At 36.2% G+C, this 14,379-nt stretch overlaps 2 protein-coding genes across 2 annotated transcripts in view; one reads left to right on the top strand and one right to left on the bottom strand.

Moving 5' to 3' along the window:
• Positions 1-4,734, top strand: part of ATP10D (ATPase, class V, type 10D) — a gene marked incomplete at its 5' end in the record, with an annotated part of 66,294 nt that extends 61,560 nt beyond the window's left edge. The window contains one exon of the mRNA XM_008574713.1: positions 2,534-4,734. Coding sequence (XP_008572935.1) covers positions 2,534-2,849 — 316 coding nt within the window. The remainder of the gene's footprint in view (positions 1-2,533) is intronic.
• Positions 4,735-5,878: 1,144 nt separating this feature from the next.
• Positions 5,879-14,379, bottom strand: part of CORIN (corin, serine peptidase) — a 164,352-nt gene continuing 155,851 nt past the window's right edge. Inside the window, exon 19 of the mRNA XM_008574712.1 lies at positions 5,879-7,334. Within this exon, the coding sequence (XP_008572934.1) occupies positions 7,152-7,334 (183 nt within the window). The 3' untranslated portion in view covers positions 5,879-7,151. The remainder of the gene's footprint in view (positions 7,335-14,379) is intronic.

The raw sequence follows: 14,379 nt of genomic DNA, 5'->3' as shown, positions 1-14,379 counted from the left end.
CAGATTTGGCACTATGCTCTCAAACTACCCAGCCTGCACAATCATGAGCTCGATAAACCTCTTCTTTAGAAAATACCCAGCCTCAGGTATTCTGTTATAGCGACACAAAATGGATTAACCATATCGCTATTAAACTGAGATGTTTCAGTAGTGCTCACTGCTATTACCAGCTTTCAGATTAAAAATTGACAAAGATGAACTCATAGAATTCCTAAAGAAACGATCACTTTAATGTTATAGCCTTAAAATTTTTTGAGTACTAACAGTATGAGGGGTCTTCAAAAATTCATGGATTTTTATTCTTTTAGTTCTATTTTTCCATGAACTTTTTGAAGTGTCCTGGTATAGTTCTATCCAATATTGTTGTGAGAGGCTGAAAAATGACCCCTAAATGATATTCATATCCTAATCCTTATAATCTGTGAATGCTACTTTATGTGGCAAAGAAGGACTTCACAGATGTCATTAAATTATGGATCTTGGGATGGGGAGATTATCCAGGATTGTCTGGTGGGTCCTAACTGCAATTACACGTGTCCTTATAAGGGAAAGGTAGAGGGAAATTTGACATACACAGGAAAGAAGCTAGTGTGATCACAACGGCAGAGATTCCTTACCCACAAGCGCAGGAACGCCAGCAGCCACCAGAAGCTAGAAGGGGCAAGGAATAGATTCTATCCCCAGAAGCCTCCAGAGGGAGCATGGCCTTTCCAACACCTTGATTTGGACCCAGTGAAACTAATTTTAGAATTTTTGGCTTCCAAAACTTTGATAGAATAAATTTTTGTTGTTCTAAGCCACAAAGTTTGTGATAACTTGTTACAGCAGCCATTGAAAATTAGTACAGATTTTAGTACTTGCAAGATGGGTGCTACTATAATAAATACCTAAAAATGTGGAAGTACCTTTGGAAATGGATAATAGGCAGAGGCTAGAAGAATTTTGAAGGACTTGATAGAAAAATCCTAGATTTCTGTATTAGTCTGTTTCTGTTGCTTATAACAGAATACCTGAACCTGGGTAATTTATAAAGACATGAAATTTATTTCTTATGGTTTTGAAGGCTGGGAAGTCCACGGTCCCGGGGGTGCATCTGGCGAGGGCCTTCTTCTGAGTGGAAACTCTCTACAGGGTCCTGTGGCAAGGCAGGGTATTATGTGGTAACAAAACGGAAAGAGCTCTCTCATGTGCTCCTTGTAAAGCCACCTGTCCACACCATGATAACTTATTACTCCATGAATGGATTAATCTATTCATGAGGGCACAGTCCTCATGATACAATCACCTTTCAAAGGCCTCACCTTTCAGATATAATTGGATTTCCCACTCTCTTAACACTGTTACAGTGGGGGTCAAGCTTCCAACACACGAACTTTAGGAAGACACATTTGACCTATAGCAACTTTTTTGAACAGACTGTTCATAGGAAAATAGACATTAAAGTTGCTGTTGGTGAGGTTTCAGAAAAAAGTGAGAAGCATGGTAGAGAAAGTCTGTATCATCTTAGGTAATACGCATATTGTCATAAATGTTGCTAGAAGCATGAATGTTAAAGGCACTGCTGGTGAAGACTCAGAAGAAAATGAGGAATATGCATTGGGATTTTTTTTTTCCTTTGGTAATTTGAAGGAAGAGGTTCTATGAAATATAATGTTCTACAATAATGTGGAAAGCAGAATTTGCAAGCAGTGGACTTGGATATTTGGCTGAAGAGATTTCTAAGCAAAGTGTTGAAGAGAAGGTGTGGCCTGGTTTATTCTTACTTCTTATAGTAAAATGTGAGAGGAAAGAGATTAATTGAGAGAAGAGCTATTAAACCAAATGGAACTAGGATTAGGAAATTCTCAGCCTATCCAGGTTGCAAAAGTTGCTAAATTTAGATTAACTGTTAAGAGTGCGCTCAGGAGAGAAGGTCAAGAGTGTAACTGGACCTTTTTTCTAGTGTTGAAGAGATTGGGTGTGTGACTTATAGATCCCCTCAGCCATCTCAGCAGCATCCAGGAAAAGATATGGGATTAAACAAGAAAGATCTAATGGCATAAATCCCAATGACATACATAAGAGACTCACAAAATGTTTGAAAACGTTGTATCACTAAAAGCTCTGCTAGCTTGGCCTGGAAGGGACAAGTCTGATAATTTGTTACAAGAGCCATGGGAAACTAATATAAATAGCTAGGCATTTTTTGAGCACTTACTATATGCCAATACTCTGCCTGCTTTATATGTATTATCTCATTTAACCTAACATCGAGCCTATAATGTAGCAACTATTGATATCTCTACTTTCACAAATTTTATTTATTTTTATTAATTTAACAAGCACTTATAGAGCACTTAGTAATTTATAAGTACATTATGAATACTAACTTATTTAATATTGGTTTTATCTTCATTTTATGCCTCACTTACCCTCCCTCTTTACCTCAAATGGCCATTAGACCCTCTTACTTTTTCTAATTGGTTAGTGTTTTTTGTGTGTCCCTTGATGCATTTGAAGTGACTGTAATTCTGTGATGCTCATTGTACCCTAGGTTTATATTTCGAGTTCTTCAGGGATCCCTGTTTCCATCTCTAATTCTGAGAGCTAAGCACTTTGACAGACTAACTCCAGAGGAGAGGACTGAAGCTCTCAAGAAATGGAGAGGGTCCGGAAAAATGAATCAAGTGACATCTAAGTATGCTGACCGATCAGCTGTCAAGTCAGGAAGAAAACCCATGTCTGGCCCTTCTGCTGTCTTTGCAATGAAGTCAGTGTCTTCTTGTGCTGTTCAGCAAGGAAACCTATCTGTATGTGAAACTGCTTTAGACCTATGCTACTCTAAATCTAAGGTCTCAAAGATAGCTTGACCCTCTAAAGGTTAAGAAAGCAGGGTACCGTCCTTGGAGTTGCAACTATTCTTTCAAATTTGGAAGAGGGATTTTGAAGAAGCACCTCAACCAAGCAAGAATATCTTGTATTTTCCCATAAGGGACATGAGTATTTTACTGGGCTTGAAGAAGACAATGTGAAGACAATTATTGTATGTTTGTATATACATTTGTAAAAGAGGGATAGAGTTTGACCTGGACAGAGTTTAGAAAAGTGAAATATTTAATTTGGAATCAAAAGCTTTTATGAAACTTTTTGGATTTTGTAGAAGCATGTTAACTGTCTTAAAAATGCGAACATTTTTAAGGGTGTTCAATTGAGAGATATTTATTTTATTGAGAGATCTCATATTCTTGGAAAATGCTTTAAATGCGCAGGCTCCAATCTGAATTTTTTTTTTAATAAAAAAGTAGTTTTTAGATTGATTAGTTAGGACTCAGAAGAAATTTCCATATTTACAGCTAAATTCCCAAGAGCCTTTTAAACAACAATATACCTGAAATAGGGTAATAATTGTACTGTTTAAAATATAGTTAGTGTTATTAATAGCTTTTTATTTTCTATGGCAATCTGCCTTTGGTCTTCTGACTGAAGATGTTAGACATACCTCTCTGCTCAGTTCAGTGTTTTTCTAAGGTGGGGCTTTGTCTTAGTTCATTTTCCGTTGCTATAACAGAATACCACAGACTGGGTAATTTTTAAAGAAAAGAAACTTATTTCTTACAGTTCTGGAGGCTGGGAAGTCCAAGAACATGGTGCTGGCATCTGGTGAGGGCCTTGTTACTGCATCGTAACACAGTAGAGGCCAAGAGCATGCATGTCAGCACAGGTCACTCTTCCTCTTCTTATAAAGCTACCAGTCCCATCATGGGGGCCCCACCCTGAAAACCTTATCTAATTTTGATTACCTCCAAAAGGCGCCACCTCCAATCAACATATAAATTGAGAGATTTCAACGCATGAAATTTAGGGGACACATTTAAACTACAATAAACCTTCATTGGGAAGGGGCAGGAGGGACACTAGGGTTCCATCAGGTAACAGGAATGTGTTCCTCTTTCTTAGCTTCTGGTCAAGAGAAGACCTTTCATGAGGTCTGCCTCTATGCAGATGTTATCAATTAGAAAGGCCACAGGTCATGCAGACAGAATCAGCTGAGCCTACAGCCCATTTGGCAATTTCCTGTATTCTAAAACTGAAAATAGCGTGATCAAAATGAGACAATCAATCAATTTTAAAAAACATCTTCCAAATACCACTTGAGGGTTCATAGATTTTACAATACCCTATAATTTTTCTGTTGTTGTAGCCTCTACAAAATGAGATGTGAATTGAGACTAATACAGGTGGTTCTCAGAAGGTTTCCATGAGGTTCTTAGGTAAATCTGTTTTTTAATAAACTTTAAAACAGGAATGTCTATGTAAAGTTTACTGCTGTTGCAAATCATGTATGCTGGCTTTCACTGGAACCAGAAAACTAACTTATACCAAGAAAGGCCAGGTGCTATTATAAAATTGTGTATTCCTGTTGAAATTCTTTTAAAACTCTCTCTCTATTCAACTGAAAGTTGTCAGCCACCAGTCATCCAGAATGTCCTTCATGAATCTCCATACTAATGTTCAATGTCTACATCAAGGTCTTCTTAATGACTATTAAACTATTATTCTCAGAGCTTAATCTTCACCCTGCTGCCTACTATTCTAGTCTGACATTTTTTATAGCCTTTTTATATTATTGCAAATAGTCTTTTACGTAGACTGAGTTTTAGAACTTTCAAAATTCCACATGACAAATGGAAGTTGCTTTCTGCTTCCTTATGATGTTTTTTAAATAAACTTTAATAAATAATGTGTACTGAAAAACTGTCATCACTCCTGTTGACACTCATTGATTCCAACTGTAATTAGTACCAGAACTTAGAAGGAAAGTCCCACACCTTACCAGAATATAGTTTTGGCCTTTTTTTACATGCAAGTATCACTGATGTCATATAATTTGTTATCCTCATAGCAGCTGGTGTTCAGTCCCTGAGATCATTATCTTCTGATACATAAAAATTTAGGGTTATATTCACTTATAAATAACAGGTTAGACTCTAAGGAGTAAAAGAATGAGCCAAAAACACCAAGAAGAGTCATTTTCCACAATGTGAATTATCGATACATATGAGTAGAGGAAAATACTGTGTTCATGTTATAGGGACACAGTCTTGTATCCACAATTTCCAAATCCCCAAATCTCTGAAAACTGAAAGATTTGTCATAAATTAGGCACAAACTTAATGCCCTGAACAAATGTGAGGCTATTTATATACTTTACTTAATATAATTATTCATATATTTTGCTATAAAAATATTAATGTATTTTATCACCAGGTGCTAAGTTGTATTATCTTTCTAAAATCTGGAAAAATTCTGAACGATAAAACACATCTGGTCCCTAGGCAGAAGAGATTTAGGACCTGTATTAAGCCTTTACAGGGTCGCATTTACAAGTAAATAATTTTTACACAGTTACCCAAGATGATGTGATCCATTGCATTTGGTATTTAGCATATTTCACCAAATTGTGGGGGACCAAGCATTATATCATTGCTTCCAATAGCCAAGAAAAATTGATTAAAAGTATGTATTTTGGGACATAATTTTATTCCATAAGGTTTATAAAAGAATTGAATCAGGTTCACTAAATGTACTCTAAACATTAAAGATCCATATGCTCTTATCAGGACTAAAGTTTTCATTGAACAGTCAACAGGTTATTTGAGACTACTGGCAACCTCTAATTTTAGATTAATCAAGGGGCCATTCACTAGTTATCTAAAATAAATGAGTCTGTACCTGTGAGATTGAGATATAAAACAAGTAAATTTTGGTTGCTGGGAATCTGGGCACCAGCAGCATGCTACTATACAGGGAGAAACAATTTCCTGGGACTCGGTATTTATGCTGTATACCATCCAAAAAAAAAAAAAACAAAAAAAGATTACATACCATTTTATTTGTGTTAAGAATTATGTAAAATAAATACAATGTGTATATTTCACTGAACATAAGTTGAGTAAAGCTAAAAGTTGTTACATATGAATACATATCTACAACTGTAACAAAACTGACGTTCTTAAACTTTCATAAAATTGTGACCACAATTGCTAGATTTCACGCTCACTAGGTTTATACAAAGACAGTAAGTGAATAACATGACAAGTGTTAAAACAATTTTTTGAATTTCAAATATGTTTACACATAGAAAAGAATACAAAAATACATGTATAAAATTGCAGGTAGTCTCTATTGGAATGCTGTGGCAGCCCAGGTTGCTGGTGGAGGTTCAAAAGGCATTTGGATTTTGCAAAATGGATACCTGACTATTTAAATTAGGTGTATATGAAGATTTGTGTTTTGAAGCTTTGTAGCGGGGAAAAATACTTTTAACCACTAATTGCTTCAGAAATTGATTTACATAAAGTGGCCTAGTGCTTTAAAGAATCTTTAAAAATTTGATTATCAATGAGAAGAAATGGCAAGACCAGATGTTAAACATCTTTTGAGAAAAATTACAGGATGTTTTACTCCATTTAACAAACTCCACTATGGGGAAAATTCTAGGGAGACTTCTCTATGAAACTACAGCCTCGATTTAAATCCAGAATGGGCGGTCCTATAATGCCAACTGTTAATATTGATGTCGAAAGAATTAAGCATTTGTCTTGCTATTTAATCTACCTAAATGGATGCTATTCGTCTTTTACCTCTGTCTTTCATAAGTTTTCAGAATTATGCAAACTTTAGAAGAGTAATAGTAAATAATTTAAGCATGTAAGTTATCTTGGCTTTTAATAAATCAAGAGCAGGTTTCCAATGTTAATATTGAAATTTGCCACTAAGCTACTGTGCCTGAGAAACAAACTGACAGAGTCAGACTGGATCTCAATATCACTTTTGTGATAGGATAAAAGGGAACCTGTTACCCTAATGCCTGCATTATTTTAAATCTCTCTGGAGTTTAATTTCATGTTGTAGTCAAGGTTAGGCCTTGGCAAAAGAACAAAATCTGCTTTGTTTTGTTTTATTTAAAAGCCTTTCATGGAACTTGAAATAACAGAAAAATAAAGTTGAAAACAACAGTTGAATAAAATTAACCCAAAACAAACATGAAAATTTGCAGTGCACTGTGGAGCATCCCTGTCCATGAAAAGCTCTCTGCAGGAAACTGTTTACAGTCAAGAAGGCGTTTTTTTTTGAGTGTAGATGGTAGAAGTCTCTGATCATCCTTGGAATTAGTTTAGGAGAAAGGTCTGGATATATATTTGTCTTTCAATCCATTCGACGAAGTATGACACATTGCTATAAACTCCAGGCCCCAGGAGTTTGGAAAAGCAGACGGAGCCCCATGAAGTTAAACCAAATAATATCCACTGTCCTCCACGCTGCTCACAAACAAGAGGCCCACCGCTGTCACCCTGTAATGAATAGCAATGGATATTTCAGAGCTCTAATGATGTCCGTATTATCCTTAGGATAAAATAAAGTCAAACACAGCTTAACCAACTTGGAAAACTTCAACAAAGCTTTTATGATCAGCCTGTGGAGGGAGTATATTTTCCACATGTCCAAATAGCATTTTCAAATGAACATTTTAAGCTCTGGTTTTTAAAAGGATTGGGGGTGGGAAGTGGCTTGTTATGGAATTATATTTTTTTCATGAAATTATAAGATAGTCATAATATTGATATTTATTATTATTTTATTTTTATAATAATATTTTATAATAATATATATATAATATATAATATAATTATATATAATATATTATTTTATAATAATATAATATATTATATTATTTATATATTATTTATATTTATAAAAATATAAAAATATTTTATAATAATATTTTATAAATAATAATATTTATAAGATATTCATAATATTGATATTTATTATTACCTAAGAATTGATATTTATTATTATTATTTTATCCAATTTGGAGATAATGAAACTGAAACACAGGTTAAATAACTTGTTCATTGACAGAGCCAGGACTTAAACCCAGGCAGTCTGGCAACAGGACTCCAACTCTATAACTACTAGGCTATCTTGCTTCTTAAGAGTGTTAGTGAATATTATTGCTACAAAAACAAAATTGAATTTTTTATTAGGTTGTATGCTTTTGTGGAAATGTTGATATTTAAATTCACAACTTTCCAATGTTCTAAGTCTAAATAATAAGCATAGAACTTGCAAGGGACTGATTAAATCTTTCTGCCTAAAAATCTAATTGAATTTTTAAAAAAAAAATTTTCTGGAAACATTTTTATTAGACATTTCACAAAACTTTTTTCATCTCCCCTTATATAAAATAAAGTTACTTAGGTTGAACTATTTATTATGGCATAGAATGATTAAAACAGGACACGTTTAGACGTCAGCACTTAACTTCCAGATCAGAAATTTAGCCAAATAAGTATTTAGCATCTACTATTTGCAAGGTTCTGTGCTAGGGTTTACACAAATGAAGACACTACTTTTGTCCCAGAACAACCCGAAGTCTGCTGGGGTAACAAGAATAACATTATATGAAAGCAAAATCTGAGGGCTATAAAGAGTACTTCAAAGGAATGAGTGATTACTTCCAGGTGGAAAGGAATAAAAAATGACTTTCTGAGATGTGGTGTTCGGTTCACCTTACTGAGTCAGGTAGGTGTTGTGTTAGGTGGTAAAGAAGAGGTGAAGAGCAAGCAATTGAAAATGAAAGGGAGAACGCAGCTAAAGGCACAATTTTTTCTGGTCTTTCTGGTCCTCTTTTTCTCTTGGTAATATCAGGCTTTAAGCCAAAGTTCATGTTTGGTTTCAGTATTGATCTACAAGATTTATAGACTGTCACAGAGGGACCCACGGCTTCCAATGTATCCTGTTGATGCATTAATTGGATAAAGTACATCATGTAATAGAGGTTTGAGTATAAAAATTTGCTACACATCTAGTAAAAAGCTTTTGTTTGTGTTTTCTGTTTTGTTTTGTTTTCTGGCTGGGGTTGTGTTAAAGAATATCTGGTATGCATTTAATATGCCCACAGTGCTGAACTCCCACTCCTAAAGAAGTTGGCAAGACCTGGTTCCTGTTAAACATCATGATATCAATATGCTCGTACCTGTGCTTGGGCCTTCATTTGCCTTTCAAAGAATCACCTTCCTTTCCCTCCTTTAGCAATTACCAAGAGATAATCTTGAATGTGTGCCAAGAGGTGCTAGTTTTTGGTAGACCTCCAAATCACATTGGGGAAAGAAAGAAATGTATTCACACTAATCATTGCTATGAGGACAGGGTAGTGGCCAAGCACTTGGGCCCTGAAGCCAGCAGACTGCCTGGTTTCATATCCTTACTCTACCACCTTCATGCTGGGTGATCTGGGACATATTACTTAACCTCTCTGCTTTCTTGTTTTCTTGATCCGTTTAGGGAAAACAATGACGCTGCCGCATAGAGAGATTGTATTAAATGAGTTATTAGAAAGCATTTTGAAAAGAGCCCAGCACACAACCAGCACTAATCTGATATATGTTAATATTAATATAAGTACTATTCATTGAGTGTCTAAGCATGTACTAGACATTGTACAGTCTGAAAGACTGGAGCTTTCACACATGTTAACTCAGTTAATCTTCAAAATGCTCTGAAATCAGACAGAACTAGCCCCATTTTACTAATGAGAAAACTGTCTAGAGAGATTAGACAACTTCCCCAGGTTACACTGTTCTTGCTGGCAGATATGGGATCCAACAGATTTTTGGATCCAACAAGCCCCACATCATGCTGCCTCCTAAAACTTTTTTTTTTTTTTTTTTTTTTTGGCTTGGGAAATCAAACCTGAGCCTCTTGTACAGAAGGGAGGGATTCCTCTACCACTGCCCACCTCAGCTGATGACTTGTGGCCATGAGGCAGAAAGAAGAATGACCTCAGTGAAACTCCAAGGGAGCTGCCTGCCTCCCTCTTTCCCATGACAACTGTCTAAGAAATCACCACTGGGCCATTTCCAATTGTCTGACTTTTCCATTCTAAAATGAACCATCAAAAATGTTATTTAATTATGCTGAGTTAATAGTAATAGCATTGTTGTAGCTCTTTAATGCTAAAATGTGGGGAGTTGGGGAGGATGTCATCAACATGGCGGAATAGATGGTCCCTAACATCACTCTCCTTCACAACTGACCAATTTGCAACTATTAAAAAGCAAAGACAGCCAACCTGGGAATGTTGGAGCTCAGAGGAAGAGGAGGAGAGACCTGAGGAGTTTGTGAAGGTGGGAGAAGCCACAATGAGAGGAAAAACTGCTCCAATCTTTTCAAGCCCTGGCTGCTTCCCAGTCAGTCCTGTGAGAAGTAGAAAGCAGCTGCAGCACACACAGCATGAGCAAGCAAAAGCCACAGCTGAGCCCTTTGTGTGAAGTTGCCTGGAATCTGCAGGACAGAAGAGGGTCTCGGAGCACACCATACCAGCCCCCAGTCCAGCAAGACCACTGACAGGGTTCCCATGGACCCACATAGGAGGGAGGGGATGCAGCCAACTGAAGAAAGGAAGTACCCAAGACCAATGAGTCATTGCGAGGGACCAGCACACGGCCCACCCCGCAGGAAGTGCTTGGAGTGCAGGAGGGACACTAGTCCTCAAGGAGAATATTGGGGGGCAGAGTGGGCAGCTGATCTGGCTTCCAATCAGCACAGGCCCACTCAGGGGAGACAGGTCAGGCATAGAACTGCAGGGGGTGAAGTTTGCTGGAAAGACTCAGTCCTGGGCCAGAATTTCCACACAGCCCAGGTGTATCTGGCCTCAAAAGACCCAGTAGTGATTGAAAGGCCAGCAATTAAAATCTAGTCCACACAAAAAGGTTTACCCAGAGAATCAGCAGCAAAGCAGCAATTTAGTGTAACCACAGAGGTTAAGCGCTGGTCCCCACAGGAAGTTTCCCCAACTTTGGAACTAACCAAAGCCACAGACCAGAGACAAAGCTCTGATACTAATTAGTAAAGGTCTAACACCACCAATGAACACCTATAAAACCTAGAAGAGGAAGCAGTCTCCTCACCTGCCCACACATCAACATAAAGGCACAAACACAAAGAAAGAAGATAGAAATATGACAACAACATAGGAAACAAATGAAGCAACAGCAACAGACCCAGAGGAACAGTGAATTTATAAAACATCTGACAGATAATTTATAGTAACCCTCTTAAGGATGTTCAGGAAGTCTCAGGAAAATACAGATAGAAAATTAAATGATATCTGGAAAATAATCCAGGAACAGAATGAGAAAATTGACAAAGGAATTGAATCAATTTTTTAAAAAAGAAATTCTAGAAATAATGCATTATCAGAACTGAAAAACTTGATAGAAAGCTCCAACAGCAGAATTAATCAAATGGAGTAAAAAATTTTTGAGCTTAAAAATAGAACATATGAAATAATCAAATCAGAGGGAAAAAAGAAAAAAGAATAAAAGAAATTAAAAAAAAGAATAGAAAAAAAATGAAACAGAAATACAGCAAATATCAGACTACCTCAAGTGAAATAACCTCTGCATAATTGGTATACCCAAAGGAGAGAAAAAAGGAAGACATGTAGAAAGCATATTCAAGGACATAATGACTGAAAATTTCCCAAGTATGGCGAAAGATGACAGCACCCAGGTACGGGAAGCTCAGAGGTCCCCAAGCAAATTCAGTCCAAGGAGGAACACCCAAGGCACATCATAACCAAATTATCAAAAACCAAACAGAGAGAAAGAATACTGGAAGCAGCAAGAGAAAAGAAATGTAACATTCAATGGAGCCCCAATACATCTCTCAGCAGATTTCTCAGCAGAAACCAACAGGCCAGAAGACAATGGGATGATATATTCACGGTGCTGAACGAAAAAAAACCAGGCAGCCAAGAATTCTCCATCCAGCAAAACTGGGGAAACAGTCTTTCCCAGACAAACAAAAGCTAAGGGAATTCATTAACACTAGACCTGCATTACAAGAAATGTTAAAGGAAGTTCTTCAACCTGAAAGAAGATGATGCTAAGGAGCAGCAAGAAAACATTTGAAGATGCATAACTCATTAGTAAAGTAAGTTCACAGAAAACCTCAGAATACTCCCATGTTGTAAGGATGAGGAATGAACCATTTACATCCTTAGTATGAAGACTAAAGGAAAAACCTAACAAGACACTAACATATACAACAACCATATAAAAAATAGGCAATATTATATGATGTAACATGAAACAACACCTTGTCAAAAAGTGGGGGGAAATGATGCCAAAGAATAGAGGTGGATTTTTTTCTTTTTTATTAGATATCAAAGTTAATTTGTTATTAGTCTAAAATATTCTGTTATAACAGTAACATGTTTTTTATAAGCATCATGGTAGCCATAACACAAAGACTTATGAGACATACTAAAAATAGAGAGAAATCAAAATACACTGCTATATAGAAAACCACTCAATCACAAAGGAAGACAGGATGATTGGAAAAAAAGAAAAAAGACCAAGGAAACAACCAAAAAGAAAGGAACAAAATGGTAGTAACAATTCCCTATGTATCAATAACTTTAAACATAAATGGATTAAATGCCCCAATTAACACAGAGTGGCTGAATGGATTATAAAGCAAGAACCAACAATATATTTCCTACAAGAAACTCTTAACCAATAAAAACATACACTGAATATGAAGGGAAGGAAAAATATATTTCATGCAAATGCAAACCAAAAAAGATCAGGAGTCATTATACTTATATCAGATAAAATAGAGTTCAAGCCAAGGAGAGTAAAAAAAAGTTAAAGAAGGTCATTATATAATGATAAAGGGATCAATTCAACAAGAGGATATAACAATTCTAAATATATATGCACCCAACTCCAGAGCACCCAGTTATATAAAGCAATTACTATTAGAGCTGGTGGGAGAAATAGACTCCTTTTAAAAACAATAATAGTTGGGGACTTTAACACCCCACTTTCACCAAAGGACAGATCATCTAGTCAGAAAATTAACTAAGAAACATCAGATTCTCAATAAAATGCTAGCAAACAGAATGCAACAACACATTAAAAAGATCATTCACCATGATCAAATGGGATTCATCTCAGGGATGCAAGGATGGTTCAACATAAGCAAATCAATAAACGTGATACATCATATGACCAGAATGAAGGGGGGAAAATGATCATTTCAATAGACACAGAAAAAGTATTTGATAAAATCCAACACCCCCTTGTGATAGAAGGAATGTACCTCAGCACAATAAAGACCATATATCACAAACCCACGGCAAACATCATATTGAATGGACAAAAATTAGAGGCTTTTCCTCTGAGATCTGGAACAAGACTAGGATGCCCACTTTCCCCACTCTTATTCAATGCAGTACTGGAAGTTCTAGTTAGTGCAATAAGGCGAGAGAAAGCAATACAGGGCATCCAAATTGGAAAGGAGGAAGTCAAACTATCCCTATTTGCAGATGATATGATCATATACATAGAAAACCCTTACGACTCTACCAAAAAATTACTAGAACTAATAAATGAATTCAGTATAGTGGCAGGATACAAATCAACATACAAAAAACAATAGGCTTCCTATATGGCAACAATGAAATAGCTGAAGAAGGAATCAAGAAAGTAATCCCATTCACAGTAGCTACTAAAAAAATGAAATACCTAGGAGTAAGTTTAACCAAGGAGGTGAAAGACCTCTACAATTAAAACTATTAAACTTTGGTGAAAAAAAATTGAAGAGGACACAAATAAATGGAAAGATATCCCATGTTCTTTGGTTGGAAGAACTAACATCATCAAAATGTCCATATTACACAAAGCAATCTACACATTCAACACAATCCCTATCAAAATGTCAATGACATTCTTCACAGAAATAGAAAAAACAATCTTAAAATTTCTATGGAACAGTGAAAGACCCCGTAGAGTGAAAGCAATCATGAACAAATAGAACAAAGTTGGAGGCATCAAACTTCCTGACTTCAAGATATACTATAAAGCTATATGACCAAAACAGCATGGTACTGGCATAAAAATAGACAGAGCAATGGAAAAGAATAGACAGCCCAGAAATAAACCTGTGCACTTAAAGCCAACTGATTTTCAACAAAGGTTCCAAGAATATATAGTGGGAAAAGGACAGCCTCTTCAACAAATGGTGCTGGGAAAACCAGATATCCACAAATGAGACCCCTGTCTCTCACCATACACAAAAATCAACTCAAAATGGAGTAAAGACCTAAATTTAAGACTGGAAACTATGAACCTACTAGAAGAAAACATAGTGGAAATGCTATCTGAAATAGGGTGGGCAGCACTTTTTTGAGCAAGACTACAAATGCACAGGCAACTGAAGCAAAAAATACACAAATGGGACTCCATCAATCTGAGAAGCTTCTGTACAACAAGGGATACTATCCACAAAGTGAAGAGAACAACCTACAGAATGGGAGAAAGTGTT

The sequence above is a fragment of the Galeopterus variegatus genome, unplaced genomic scaffold (genome assembly GCF_000696425.1).
Source record: "Galeopterus variegatus unplaced genomic scaffold, G_variegatus-3.0.2 Scaffold1090, whole genome shotgun sequence".
In the NCBI taxonomy this organism is placed as follows: domain Eukaryota; kingdom Metazoa; phylum Chordata; class Mammalia; order Dermoptera; family Cynocephalidae; genus Galeopterus; species Galeopterus variegatus.
The sequence above is the reverse complement of the archived record's forward strand: the minus strand, read 5'-3'. Positions and strand labels throughout refer to the sequence as shown.